The sequence below is a fragment of the Mus caroli genome, unplaced genomic scaffold, assembly GCF_978045245.1.
Source record: "Mus caroli unplaced genomic scaffold, Mus_caroli_1 scaffold_10, whole genome shotgun sequence".
In the NCBI taxonomy this organism is placed as follows: Eukaryota; Metazoa; Chordata; class Mammalia; order Rodentia; family Muridae; genus Mus; species Mus caroli.
The window spans coordinates 125,025,350-125,041,089 of NW_028227265.1; the positions used below are offsets into that span (position 1 = coordinate 125,025,350).

The following is a 15,740-nucleotide window of genomic DNA, read 5'->3' on the forward strand; positions in this document are numbered from 1 at the left end:
ACCTGCGCAGACTAGTCTCGGAGGGATCCGGGAACCAAGGTGGCTCTAGGTGCCAATTTCTAAGTCTGTCTTTGTTGAATGGATGTTTGCTCTATTTTTATTTTCTCTTTGGTCTTCTGGCCTGTGAAGTCTATGATTAAGCAGGGGATCGCCACCTGAGTTGGAGGATGGTCTTCTGATGGCTATCATGGTCTCTTGATAAACAGTGGATCTCCTTCCAATTTATGGCAGGAGTTCTGGCAGCTCTATGGCCTCTGATCCCACAGAGATTCTCTGCTAGCATTGGAGGCTATTAGAAAACAATAAGAAGGGAAGAAAGATTTGGGATAAAATTTGGTGGTACTGAGGAATGTTTGAGAGTGGGAGGCCTATCTGGAATTCTGGTGGCTGGTGTGGCCTCAGGGTGGGACATGATTACAAGGAGGGGAAGGGGACCTAGGGATATGGTAGGTGGCCTATATGGTCTTCTGGTTAGCATAGCCTGTGGGTGAGCAGGTGATGTCTGCCCAATGGAACCTAGAGAATGTAAGAAGTTTGTAGGTGGGGGGCTGATATGGTCTTCTGGCAGGTATGACCTGTGGTTGGATAATGTAACTGCAAGTTTAGCTAAACTGCTTTGTGCTCCGAATAGGTCCCACTCCCAGCCACCTACTAGAGGCCCTCTGGATTCACAAATGAAAGACACACACACACACACACACACACACACACACACACACACACACCAGTTAATTTTAAATATCTTGACTAGCTCAGAGGCTGGGCAGTTCTAATCCTTCCAGCTGCTAGCAAAAACTCACCCCCAAGTCCTGGTACTTCTCATTTAATATCTTTTAAAATCTATATTTCATCTCTGCTACCCAAACACAACTGGGAAAGTTGCCAATGGGGACACTTTCCTTGATTCTTACATGTCTGCTGGCCTTTAAGTCTGGCCTTTTCTTTTTTTCTTTCTTTCTTTCTTTTTTTTTTTTTTTTTTTTCGGTCAAGGATATCTCTGCCTTCTTTCTTCTCTCCCCCAGATCCTAGCCCAAGCAAAACCCCAGGCCCCACCTCAGTCTATCCACCCAGCAATTGGCTGTACAGCAATTTGCCAGTCAAATCCAGATTGGGGTGGAAACCTTCAGCTTTGGAACTGAATTGAATTGAGATAGCATTAAAAACAATTCCTAACATGATAAGGGTGTTTTTCTGAGGGATCCAAGACTATGGGTTTAGGCCCATAGGCAGGCAGCCTACTTGTCATCTAGCAGGTATGGCTGAAGGTATGGCAGTGGGTGTCTGCCAAAGGGAGCAGAAATAGTGGGGGTTCCTGTGAGCATCTGGCATACCTGGTCTTCTGGTAGGTGCAGCCAATGGTTGGGCAAGGTGAGTGTTTGCCTAAGGGAGAGTAGAAAGTACGGGGAGTCCATTGGTGACTGGCCTACTTGGCCTTCTTTCGTGTATGGCTGGTGGTTGGGTAGTGGGTGTCTGTCTCAGGGAATGGAATGAGTGGCTATAGGCAGCTCCTCTACCTTGTCATCTGTCTGGTGTGGCCTGTTTGGGGTCAGGGGTGTTTGATAGAGGGAAGTGAGATAGTAGGGAAGGTCAAATAGCTGGTGACCTACCTTGTCTTATGGAAGACGTACCCTGTAGTTATGCTGTATGTATCTGCCTGTGGAACATAAGGCAGTAGGATTAGGTGTGTGGGCAGGTCACATAGCTGGTCTACTGGAAAGTGTGACCTGTGATTGAGCTGGAGATATTTGCCAGAGAGCACATAAAGAGTGGGAAAGCTCTATAGGTAGAAAAAAATTTGCATGTTAATTATAAATATATGTAAAGAAAACAAGTGAGACTGCCACCACTGAAAGCAATTCATTATCTCTAGCCTCCAGGCCATCTAGGAATGCCGCTGTAAAGACTGAGGATGATGTTGTAGATGAGAATACCTGTTATGGGTCAGTCTGTGAACTAGAAAGAAAGAAAGATTATCCCAGGAAGCAGTAATGTCACCAGGAGTCCAGTTTCAGCTGTAGTAGTTTTTCCCAATGTGGATGTTTTCCCACAGATCTTCAGCATTTGTGGAAATTGAGATAGAAGGGGATTTGCTGGAACCAGAATATATCATTTGAAGAGTTTGTGACATTCATGGACATGGCTACACACTTTACAAAACAGGAATGGACTCTGCTAAGGGCTCTTTACAAGGAAGTATTGTTACAAAATGATGGAAACAATCATTCACTGGGCATCAGTCTCTGCCTTCTCACAACCCAAATTAATTGAATGCCTGCTCAGTCCCTGAATCATATCCAGGACAGTGCTTCCTCCAAAAAAAAAAAAAAAAGACACTTAGATTTCTTGGAGAAAAAGTCTCTAAGAGGTGGCACAGAAATCAATTTTCCATCAATGGTACCATTGAAAGAAAACTCCTTGTCCACATCTTGCTGTGGTGGGTGGTCCCCATAGGCCCATAGAAGGTGTGGTCTTATTGGAGGAGATATGGTCTTGTTAGAGAAAATGTGCCACTGGCAATGGGCTTTGAGGTTTCCGAAGCTCAAGATAGGACCAGTGCCACTTTTTTCCTGCTGCCTGTTGATCCAGATGTAGAACTATCAGCTGCTTCTCCATCACCATGTTTTCCTGCATGCATGTCACCATGCTTCCCACCCTGCCAATAATAAACTAAACTTTTGACATATAAGGAATTTCCAATTAAATGTTTTCCTTTAAAACAGTTGACACAATCATGGCATCTATTCACATCCAGAAAACCCTAACTAAGACAATGGGGAAGTATTTAGTCAAAATCAGGCCTCATTCAGTATGTTTGAATTCACAGCAAAGGAAGTCACATATATGATGACTGTTATAAAGTCTTCAGTCATAGCTCAGGGTGAGATAATTCATACCAGAGACAACCCCTCTGAATGTGATAAATATTGGGAAGTTTTTGTAGTGTCAATTTCTTATTTGGCCCTAGCACATCCATATCAGAATATTTTAAATATAATCCATCTTTTTGATTTTTCATAGCATACACACTATTGAGTAATTTTGTACTGGGGTAAAATCCCACTACTGAACATGGAAAAGCTTTCAATCAAAGAAACTATTTTGTTTTTTCCATGTCTGATTTATGCCATTCATAAAGCCAATGAACTCAATGAATATTTTGGCACATAAAGATACTCAGCAGTGCCAAATAGTCATTCAATATAAATATATACTCAAGAAAGTTTATTTGAGTAGAGTAAATGTGACAAATTTCAGTAGGGGTTCATCTGTCATAATCATAATATGTCAGATGAGAATCTGGATTAATGGAAATGGAAAAGTCAGAATATCTATATAAGATGAGACAAAACACAAATGGTGAAATTTGCTACCATACTTCACACTTTATCCCACATCAAAGTATTGAAAAAAAAAGCTTCTATGTGTAAATGTTCATTTTTGGTCCCAGTCTTTCAGTGTAGATTAATGTAATCTGAAAGAAAGAAAAAGGAAGGGAAAAAGAAAAAAGAAGAGAGAGAGAGAGAGAGAGAGAGAGAGAGAGAGAAGGAAGGAAGGAAGGAAGGAAGGAAGGAAGGAAGGAAGGAAGGAAGGAAGGAAGGAAGGAAGGAAGGAAGGAAGATTACACCTGTCCTTTGGGCTTCCATTACTTTTTAAGTTGGGTTATAAGGAAGGCTTCCCATGCTTTCATGCCCTCTTCCTTTGGGTTATCCCTTCCCTTCACCCTCTTCTTCTCACCACACTCCCACTGTGTTCTCTATTTAAGCCTTTTCACACACACTCCATAACTCTAGTTCATTATTTTAATTTTGCCTATAATCACATTTCCTTTCAATGTCAAAGCACTCATCTATGTGGCACCATAAGAGTGTGCTTTACAGATCCTAACTGCAGGTACTGTAATTTGCAGAAGCCTAGTTCCTATGCACTGAAATCTGAAATTTATTCTCAATTTTCTCCCAAGGCTGTGCTTCCAATCAGCTTCTCTGAGATAGCTAATGATTGAGTGTGGGAACTAAAAAGAGGCCTAGGGGAAAGAGTGGGAAGGGAGGACCCATGTCCCACCAGAGGTCCACCTATGCTCTGGACAGGCAGATGTAGGAGGGCTGCCAGACACTTTCCACTCAGCCCCAGGTGGGCATCCAAACCTCTGACCCACTCAACTGGGGGTGAACAGGGGTCAGCCCAACCTGGGGGCCCTGGGGCCATACCATGTAGCCCTGGGGTTATGGGAGAGAGGGAAGAGAGGTTCCCACACAGGTGAGAGTCTGCACAGCTGAACAGAGACAGTCTATGGTTTTAGAGCTTTATTGTAGAAAGGGAGGGGGAAAGAGAGAAGGGAGAGAGAGAGAGAGAGAGAGAGAGAGAGAGAGAGAGAGAGAGAGAGAGAGAGAGAGAGAGAGGCACCATGGTCAAGAGGAGACAAAGGAGAAAAGGAGAGGGAGGAAGGCAAGAGAGAAAGAGAGAGTTAGAGGGAGAGATGGAGAGAAGAGTGGAGTAAGAGCAAGAGAACAAAGAAGTGAGAGGGTGAGAGGTAAGAGAAAAAAGGAATGAGAGAACAAGGAGGGGCCAAACAGCCTCTTTTAAAGTGAGCTGCTATCTTTTCTGTTGCTCGGTAACTGGGGAGGAGTTTAGCCTGAAGGTCAGAATCTTGGGACATTGACTACTTGACTTCTAGCCATGCTTCTCTTGTGGGGGTTGTGGAGGGTGGTAACTTAGACAGGAGCCAGAGTTCCAGGAGACATGAACCACTGGGTTCTGGGGTTCAGCATCTCAGCTCGACTGGAGACCAGCCTGTCTGTGCATAGCCCAATGCCCCACATCTCCACCTTCTGTTTTTATAAGAAAAGGGGGTGGGTGTCACTGATGTGACTGTGTCCTTTGTTGTGAAAATTTAGAGAGGAGTGGAAGTACCAGAAGAAAACATATAGCCTAGAGAAGTAGGAGATCAAAGCCAGAGTAGTAAGGAGGGTTAAGGTTAAGAGTTGAGAAGGCAAGAGATTATACAATCAATTAACTATGTGTGTGCTGCCTCTGATATTTTATAAGGATGCTAATCTCATTCATGAAGCTCCACTTTCATGACCAGATAACACTACCTGTTTAAAAACACATTATCATTTTAACGCAAAACATTATAAATTTGAAAATGTTAATAGTATAGTATAAAGATATAAAGATTTAATCCATAAAAGTAATTATGTTGCATACAAAATAATAGTCATGGTTTGAATATTTCCTCTTGCTATTATTTCTTTTTATTATATATTTTAATATAGAATATTAAAATATATTTATATATTTTAATTTAATATATAAAATTAAAATATATTTATATATTTTAATTTTCAAATGTTGTCCTCTTTTCTATTTATCCCTCCAAAAATCCCCTATCACCTACCCCCTCCTCCTGCTCCTCAACCCACCCACTCCTGTTTCCTGGCCCTGGCATTCCCCTATACTGGGGCATAGAAACTTCACAGCACCAAGGGACTCGCCTCCCATTGATGACCGACTAGGCCATCGTATGCTACATATGCAGCTAGAGACACAAGCCCCACCATTGTGACAAAATATCATAACAAAAGCAGTTACAGGAAAGGAGTTTATTTTGGCTTACACTTCCAGAGAGATTCTGGTGATCATGGTAGGTAAGATTTGTCAGCAGAGAGGGAAATAAGAACGGTAGGAGCTAGAAGTTGCCTGGTTAAATTGTATTTACACTCTGGATACAAAGAGATTAGACAGGTAGTAAAGTAACAATATAAAGCCCAAAGGCCTGTCCTGAATGACCCAATTCCTCCAGTAAGACTCAACTTATTGAAAATTCTACATACTTCCTCAATAATGTGATCAACTGAAGACAGAGTATGCAGATATGAAGTTATTTGACATTCAAACCACAGCAGCCCTAAATATTCTTGTATCTTCTGTGCAGGTTAAATTTTAAAAACTACCAGATTGTTCTGGCAATGGTTTATGCTATTGAGGAGATCAACAGGAACCCTCATATTTTACCCAATGTGTCTCTGGGATATGATATATATAATGTCATGTTCAATGAATGGTGGATATTGGATAGATGCATCACATGGCTATCCGGGCCAAAGAAGTATGTGCCCAATTATACGTGTAGGAGAGAAATGAAGTCTATTGCAGTACTCACAGGCATATCATGGATAATATCTGCCAATATAGGGACACTACTAGAACTCTACAAATATCCACAGGTGAGAATGAGTGAAGTGAAAAAAGATAAAAGCACTTATAATTCATTGCCATTCCGAGATGCTAAAAAGAGGATGAAATAAATGTGCTTATGCATCTGAAAAAGGTTATAATCCCAAAGAGTAGGTATTCAGTGATGTATTCAGGACAAAGAAAAGGAACAGGCTGAAGCGGACAGTGACTACAGGGAAACCTAAATGTAAGAGTATGATGGTCTAGAGAAGCAGCTTTATATATGTGTGTGTGTGTGTGTGTGTGTGTGTGTGTGTGTGTGTGTGTGTGTAACCTAAGTTCTGGTAAAGCAGAGACAGGTGAGTTGCTTGAGCTCACAGAGTAGCCAGGGTAACCAAAACTGAGCTACAGTTTCACTTAGAATCCTATGCAAAAATTAAAAATAAATAATTAAAAATAAAAAAGGAAAAATTAAATATAGTGAATAATGGCAAAGAACTCCAATATCAACCTTTGGCCATGTGCATGCACATAAACAGCTTGAGTGAATTATCATCATATGGTGTGATTCTCAAAGCCTGTCACGATTGTACATGTGCTTTATGCTTCCTTCTCTTAATTCTTTTATTCTCTTTATCTTCTTTTTCTTTTAGCTGACCATTGGGCCTTTTGATCCTAACCTTGATAATCATGAACAGTTTCCTGATCTCTATCAAATAGCCCCCAAGGACATGTCTCTGTCCCATGGCATTGTCTCATTGTTGAATTATTTCCACTGGAACTGGGTGGGATTGATTATGTCTGAAGGACAAAAAGGTGTTCAGATAATCTCAGACTTGAGGACAGAGATGGACAGAAATAGAATATGTGTAGATTTTGTGGAAATAATCCCAGTTAGTAAAGTATCTCATTTACCAAACAGGCAATTGAATCCTACACAGGTTCTGGAATCATCAGCAAATGTGATCATCACCTATGGTGACAGTGATTTTCTGAGAGGCTTCCTGTTTTATTTAAGACAAACTCTAGTTACAAGGAAAGTCTGGATCATGAACTCAGAATGGGATGGTATCATCCAGTCAAAGCATTTCATTTTAAATTCATTCCATGGGAGCCTCATCTTTGCTCATCACCACAAAGAAACCTCTGGTTTCAGAAATTTTATCCAAACAGTTCATCCTTCGAAATACCCAGAAGATTTTTACCTTACAAAGCTGTGGTTCTACTTTTTTAACTGCTCATTTGCTGATGATGACTGCAGTACGCTGGAGAACTGTCTGCCTAATGCTTCCTTGCATGAGTCACCAGGGAGCCATTTTGACATGGTCATGACTGAGTTTGCTTATAATGTATACAATGCTGTGTATGCTGTGGCCCACAGCCTTCATGAGATGCTTCTTCATTACATAGAAGTAAGGCCAATAAGAAAGGCAGAAGAGCTGATGTTTTCAGCCTGGCAGGTAATGTGTCTCTCATTAGATTGCTCAGAACATCAACAATGTGATTTTCTACCTGTATGCTTATTGAGGTCACACTACTTACTTTGGATCTCTAAGGGTACAAAATAAACTACTTGCAACTGACAAAGGGATAAGTAAGTCAAAACCTATGCAGAAATATTTAAAGAGAACACAGTGTCCATGGAGGGAAGACAGTGTGTTCTAAACCCACATCAGTGTTTTGTTTTACCAGATCAATGACTTCTATATGAAAGATACAGAATCTATCTTGTCTTGTGAGCCCTATGGCAGGCAGTGTGAGACTATGGGAGTAAACTGTTAGGCCAGAGATGATTGAGGAAAGTAGAGTGCCCACACATAGAATCAAACAACATGGAGAAAGGAGTTACAGAGACAAGCTGGAGAAAGGAGCAAACTGAGAGTAATATAGGTATGTTATAGGTATAATATAGTATTATAAGTACAATGTAATAGGAATGTGTGGAGTCCCAGCTATGAAGAAGAAGATTCAGAAGTAAGAGAAGTGACTGAGCTGACTGAAGATTAAAACACTTAGGCACAAGACTATCACAACGTGCAGCAAAGCCTGTGGAGGTCAACTGGGCAATGGAGGTGACTGATGACACCACATATATGTATAATTCCACAACTTGCAGTAAAGACTACAGACTAAGTCGGGAGGTGTGGGTCCTAAGGGGTGTAGGGGAAGGAGAGGGAGGGAAAGAGCCTATGTCCGGCCAGAGCTCCTGTGCTCTGGGCAGGTGGATGTGGGAGGATTGCCGGGCACATTCTACTCAGTCCCAGGTGGGCATCTGGCTGTGTGAAGCCACTGGACCCCACTCGACAGGGGGTGGACAAGGGGCAGCCCCTGATAATAGGGGCTCCGGGCTGATACCCTTGGCCCCAGAGATACAGGAGAGAGGGCAGACAGAGAGAGATTCCCACGCAGGTGAGAGTCCTTAGTCCAGTCCATGGCTGGAGCATAGGAAGGCCTTCTGATGGGAGATTAGGCACAGTTCATTAGAAGAAAGCCTATCCCACTGTCCAAGCACAGCTGTCCTTGGTGAACAGAGACAGTATAGGGTTTTAGAGCTTTATTGTAGAAAGGCAGGGGGAAAGAGAAAAGGTAGAAAGAGAGAGAGACCGGCATGGCCAAGAGGAGAGAAGGGGAAAAGGAGAGAGAAGAAAGGCTAGAGTAAAAAAGAGAGAGTAAGGGGGAGAGTAAGGAAAGTAAAAGCTTAAGGGAGTAAGAGGGAGAGAGACTAAGAGAGTGAGAGGAAAGAGTGTGGTGGGGTCAAACAGCCCCCCTTATGGTGGACTGTTATCTTGTTGCTAGGTAACTGGGAAGAGTTTAACCTGAAGGTCAGAAGCTTGGGACATTGTCTACAGGACTGTTGACCACACACTTCTTCTTTGGGGGCTGTGGGGGCTGTAATTTTGAGAGGATCCAGGAGTCCAGGAGACATGAGGGAACACCTACCATCTCATGTAGGTGAATTATCAACACTGGGTACCGGGGTTCCACACCTCAGCTCGACTAGAGACCAGAATGTCTGTACATAGCACATTGCCCCACAGTGGGAGGGTCGGGGGTGGAGGTGGAGGTGCCCCAGACAGTCAGTTATCTTGATTTCAACAGAAACAAGGACTTTCCAGAAGTGTGCTGAACCTTGGACATTGACTATTATTGCAAACAGAATCTGACTCAGGAGAAAAAATAGGAATAAAACATCCTGAATACTAGTCAGACAGAGGAAAGTTACTCTTCAGTCCTACTAGGACTTACCCTCTCCTAAATTGTAAATACCTTTAGTTGAAGAGAAGTGTGATTTAAATTTTCAAGAAAGAAATATCTTTTTCTAAATCAACAAATTAAGTCCTGATGTAAATTTCAGTACAGAAACAAAAACATGAAAGAAAAAAAAAGATAAATGTCTCCTCAAAATGACCAATTTTCGAGTAACTTCAACAATTATTCTTAACATTAATTCTGCAATAAAAAGATAAAGATGAGGAGACTGAGTTAGAATATAGGATCCATTCAGGTATTCCAAAAAGTACACTTTAGCATCAATGAGAGATGATTTAAGCAAACCCATAATCAGCAATGAGAATAAAGCAGTAATAAAACAATTTCAAAACTAAGAAATTCCAGGAACAGATTTACAGAATTTTACCAGAAGGTTAAAGAACTATTATCAGTAGTTCTAAAATTATTCTATAAAATAGAAAAGGAGTGACTACTTCAAAACTCTTTCTATGAAACCAGATTGATTAATACTGGTGTATTAACCTGAAACTCAAACCACATAAAAACAGAAATCACAAACTAGTCTTCCTAACAAACCTAGGTGTACAAATTAATAAAATGGAAGGGAGAAATTCTGTAATGATATTATAATTTCAAAAACAAATAATTTAAAATTAAAAATATGAATGAAAATAAATTCTCAAAACATCTGTAAACTTAATTCAGTAATACATCAAAAAAATCAGTCACCATAATCAAGTTGTCTTCATTCCAGATATTCAGGGATGAATCAGCAAATGTAAATCAATAAATGAAATTGATCACATAAGTGGTCCCAAACACAGAAATCACATGATCATATCAATAGATTAAGAAAAGACCTTTGGAAAAAATCCAATATTACTTCATAATAAAAGTCATGGAGATGTTAGGGATATTTGAAAAACCTATATCCAGAATGGTGCTAAATCGAGGGAAAACCAAACTGAGATTAGGGAATGTAAAATAAACACAAAAGTCTTCCTCTATACCAGTGATGAACACATTAACAAAAAAAAAATTAAGAAATAGTTCCATTGACAATAGCTATAAAGAAATTAAATATCAGAATAAACCTAGTCAAAGCAACCTCACCAAGAAAGAACTCTACCATGAAAACTTTACAACACTGAAGAAAGTAATTGAGTTGAAGAAGACACTAGAAAATAGAAAGACCTCCCATGATCATGGGTTACATAAATGGATATTGTATATTGGTCATAGTACACAGAGCAATTGACACTTAAATGTAATTTCAATCAAAATTACACCATCATGAAATCTCAACATGCATAATGGCAGACCAGTTGACAAGCCAATATGTAGAGGTTCCTAACCCAAGGTGAAGAGCACCAGACAGTTGATGCCTGGTGAGATGGTCAGAGTAAGTTTTCTCCAGAGATGTGGTCCTAAGTTGTCAGCAATAAACACATGTGCATACATACAAACTACAGTGAACAAACTCAGCATAGCATGTTGTGGTTGGCGGGGGGGGGGGGAGTGAGTCATGAATTTGAAAGGAAAGTGGGGGCCATGGGAAGAGGGGAGAAAAGCAGAAATGATGTGAGTACAGTTTAGTTTAGTTTGGCTTGGTTTGGTTTGGTTTGGTTTGGTTTGGTTTGGTTTGGTTTGGTTTGGTTTGGTATAGTTTAGTTTAGTTTGGTTTAGTTGTTTAGTTCACTCGTGTATGAATTTCTCTTAAAAATAATTTTTAAAACAACACTGTTCTTCAAAAGCATATAAAAATCTTAAAATTAATGTGAAAGCACAAAAGAGCAAGGATAGCCAAAGCAATCCTGAAAATGAGTACAACTGGAGCTATCATCACAGCTGCTTTAAATTCATACAACGGAGTCAGAATAATACAAATAGCACAAAAGCAGACACATATATGATCACTACAATAAAACAGAATGGAATATAAAGAATACAATAGATGGATAGGAGAGATAGGATAGGGTAGGATAGAATAGGATAATAGAGGACCCAGACACAAATCCATACAATTATAGCTAACTCAGATTTTAAATAAATATGCCAAATGCATACATTGAAGAAACAACAGTATTTTTAACAAATGGTGCTGTGCAAACTGTATGTAGGGAATGAAAATAGATCCTCATTTCTCAGTATGAATAAAACTAAACCTCAAATTGATCAAAGGACTCAACATAACATGTGATACCCTGTAACTGCTAGAGGACAAAGGCCATCAATATGCTTCAACTTATCGACACATATAAGAGCTTTCTGAAGTGATTCTGGAAGTACAGGAAGCAATATAACAAAGAAAATGAGATCTCTTGAAAGTGAAACATCTCCATTTCCATCCCTGTAATTCTTTCAGACAGGAACAATTATGGGTCAGAGTTATGACTGTAGAATGGCAACCCTATCCCTCACTTGACGTCCTGTCTTCCTGCTGGAGGTGGGCTCTATAAGTTCTCTCTCCCTACTGTCTGGCATTTCATCTAAGGTCCCTCCCTTTGAGTCCTGAGAGTCTCTCACCACCCAGATCTCTGGTGCATTTTGGGGGGTCCCCCCAACCTCTAATTTCCCAAGGTTGCCTGTTTCCATTCTTTCTGCTGGACCTTAGGGCTTCAGTCCTTTCCTCTCAACCAATATCAGATCAGGTCCCCCCCCCCACTACCCCACTTTCCCTCCCAGGTCCCTACCTCCCTCTCCACTTGTGATTGCTTTCTTCTCCCTCCCAAATGGGACTGAGGCATCCTCATTTGGGCACTTCAGCTTGTTGACCTTTTTGGGTCTGAGTTACCTTACTCAGGACGATATTTCCTAGTTCCATCCATTTGCCTACAAAACTCAGCCTGAGGAAAAGAAGGTCCAGCAACAGGCCCAAAGTGGGATCCAGCTCAAGGGGAGGTCCCAAGGTCTGACACTATTACTGAGGCTATAGAGCACTCACAAAAAGGGACCTAGCATGACTGCCCCCTGAAAGATCCAACGAACAGCTGAAAGAGTCAGCTGCAGGTATTTGCACCCAACCAATGGACAGAAGCAGCTGACCACTGTTGTTGAATTAGGGAAGGCTGAAAGAAGCTGAGGAGAAGGCCTATTCTGTAGAAAGACCAGAAGTCCCAATTAATCTGGACCCCCGAGATCTCTCAAACATTGTACCACCAAACAGACAGCATACACCAGCTGATATGAGGCCTAAAACACACATATAGTAGAGGACTGCAGGGGTCTGTGTTCATTCAGAGATGATGCACCTAACCCTCAAGAGACTGGAGCCTCCAGGGAATTTAGAGGTCAGGTGGGGTGGGGGGCTGGAGACATCCATGTAGAGACAGGGTTTGTGAAGGAGGTATGGGATGTGGAACAGTCAGAGGGTGGATGGGGGTTGCAGGGGGAATAGAATATGGAGTGTAAAAAAATTAATTTTTAAAAAAGAAAGTAAAATATACTGTACAACAAAAGACACTGTTAGTCAATAGAAAATCAGTTTAGAGAAAAGGAAAAAATATTTTACAGGCTTATATCTAATTAAGAATTGGTGTGAAAGTATACACAGAACTCAGAAAAATCCAAACAAAAAGAAAACAAATAATGCAGTTTTAAATTTGCCTATGGAGCTGAACAGAAAGTTCTCAAAATACAAAATAAATGTGGCTAATAAACACTTTTAAAAGTTTTCAACATCCTTAGCCATCAAGGAACCACAGACTAAAACTACATTAAGAGTCTATCTAACCTCAGATAGAATGGTCATCATCAAACCACCAATGACAAATGTTACAGATATGAAAAATGACAAACTCATAGATTTTTGGTAGAAATGGAAACTAGTGCAGCAACTCTGGAATCAGTCTAGAGGTTTCTCTAAAAGCTGAACTGGAACATATGACCCCCTCTATACCATTTCTGGTCATACACCCAAAGAACTCTCTATAACTAACCACAGAAATGCTTGTGCATCCATATTCACTGTTGCCCTACTCACATTAGCCAGGAAATGAAATTAGTTTAAATGTCCATCAGCTAGTGAATGCATAATGAAAATAAGGTACCTACAAACAAGAGTCTGTTATTCATCTGTAAACAAAAATGAAATCATCAGATTTTGAGGTAAATGGAAGAAACTGGACAAAAAATTATTCTGAGATAGGTAACCCAGACAGACAAAATTCAGGTGGCTTCAATTCTTTGGTTATGTGTGCTTAGTTTTCAATGCCTGTAGAAATAAAAAGTAAAAAGTAAAAAGTAAAAAGGAGCAGTTGGTGGGTATTTACAAAGTAACAAAATTACAAAAGAGGATAGTAACACATGGGAAAAGGGAAATAGAAGAGGGAATTCTGGAAGTAGAAAAGCTGAAAGAAGTAAGGGAGTAAAGAGAACAGAACATTCCTGTTCACACTCCTGGCCTCCTGTCTCCCTCAATGCCTGATGCTGCCTCCCCCTTTGCCCTCCCCCTTTGCCCTCCCCCTTCCTTCTCCCACCCAAGATCCTCCCTCCATGTGCCTCCCATGATTATGTTGTTTCCCCTTCTAAGAGGAATTGAAGGGTCCTCACTTGGGTATTGCTTCTGTTGAATTTCTTACTGTCTGTGAGTTGTATAATGGGTATTCTGTACTCCTTGGTGAATAGCCACTCATCATTAAGTACATACCACTCATGTCCTTTTGGGTCTAATTTAGCACACTCAGAATGATGCTTTCTAGTTCCATCCATTTGCCTGCAAAATACATAATGTCCTCATTTTCACTACCTGAATAGTATTTCTTTGTGTAAATGAACTACATTTTCTGAATCCATTCTTCATTTGAGGGACATCTGTGTTGTTTCCAGCTTCTGGCTATTATGAATAAGGCTGCAATAAACATACTGGAACACATGTCCTTGTGGTATGGTAGAGTAACTTTTGAGTATATAGCGAGGAACAGTATAGCTGAGTCTTCAGGTAGAACTATCTCAAATTTTCTGAGAAACCAGCAGATTGATATCCAGATTGGTAAAAGTTTGCAATTCCACCAGCAATGCAGGAGTGTTCCCCTTTTTCCATATGCTTCCCATCATCTGCTGTTTCATGAGTTCTTTATCTCAGCCACTCTAATTTGTGTAAGATGAAATCTCAGGGTCATTTTGATTTGCACTTCCTTGGTGACTGCAGATGTTGAACATTTCTTTAAGTGCTTTTAGGCCATTCAAGATTCCTCTGTTGAGAATTCTCTGATTAACTCTGAACCCTATTTTTAATTGGGTTATCTGATGTTTTGGAGATTAACTTCTTGGGTTCTTTATATATTTTGGATATTAGCCTATCAGATGTAGGGTTAGTGGATCTTTGACTAAAGATCCTTTCCCAATCTGTAGGTTGCTATTTTGTCCTATTGACAGTGTCCTTTGCCTTACAGAATCTTTTCAGTTTCATAAGGTTCCATTTGTCAGTTGTTGTGCTTAGAGCCTAAGCCATTGGTGTTCAAGAGAATGAATGGAAATAGGCAGGTGTGGGGGAGTCGGGGTGTTGAGGGAACATCTAGGAAGTCCCAAAGATCTGGGCTGTGAGAGGCTCACATGACTCAATGAGGATGATCTTAACAAAAATGTCCAACAATGGGGAATGGAACCTGAAAAGACCACCTCCAGTAGATACATAGGGCACCTGGTGGAGCATGGGATCACCAACCTACCTTCAAATTTTTTGACCCAGAATTATTCCTGTCTAAAAGAAATGCTAGAACAAAAATGGAGCAGAGATTGAAATAAAGGCCATCCAATTACTGCCCCAACTTGGGAGCCATCCCATGGGTGGGCACCAAACCCTGACACCATAACTGATGCCATATTTTGCTTGCAGACAGGAGCCTAGAATGGCTGTCCTCTGAGAGACTCTTCCAGCAGCTGAGAAAGATGCAGATACTTACAGTCATCCATTGGACTGAGGTCAGGGACCCATTTGGAAGAGTTAGGGGAAGGACTGAAGGAGATCAAGGGAATGGCAACTTCATAGGAAGACTAACAGTATCAACTAACATAGACCCACCAGAGCTCCTAGAAACTTAGCCACCAACCAAAGAGCATACATGGGCTGGCCCATGGCCACCAGCATATGTGTAGCAGAGGGTTACCTTGTCTGGCCTTAGTGGAAGAGTATGGACCTAATCCTGTAAAGATGTCATGCTCCAGGGAAAGGGGTGGGGGTTAGCAACCTCTCAGAGGCAAAGGGGAGGTAGGATCAGGTGAAGAACTCTTGGATGGGGGACTGAGAAGGGGGACAACATTTGGAATGCAAATAAATAAAACAACTTTTGAGAGAGAGAGAGAGAGAACAGCAAAGATGGCTAATCATAACA

The 15,740-nt window shown here is 40.9% G+C and overlaps 1 protein-coding gene across 5 annotated transcripts in view; it reads left to right on the plus strand.

Moving 5' to 3' along the window:
* Window positions 1-15,740, plus strand: part of LOC110300074 (vomeronasal type-2 receptor 116-like) — a 78,823-nt gene that overhangs the window by 26,468 nt on the left and 36,615 nt on the right. For 3 of the 5 annotated variants that reach the window (XM_085844228.1, XM_085844225.1, XM_085844224.1), the window contains exons 2-3: window positions 5,936-6,227; window positions 6,831-7,637. In XM_085844228.1, coding sequence (XP_085700354.1) covers window positions 5,936-6,227; window positions 6,831-7,637 — 1,099 coding nt within the window. The remainder of the gene's footprint in view (window positions 1-5,935; window positions 6,228-6,830; window positions 7,638-15,740) is intronic. The other 2 variants (XM_085844226.1, XM_085844227.1) reach the window with 2 other exon arrangements.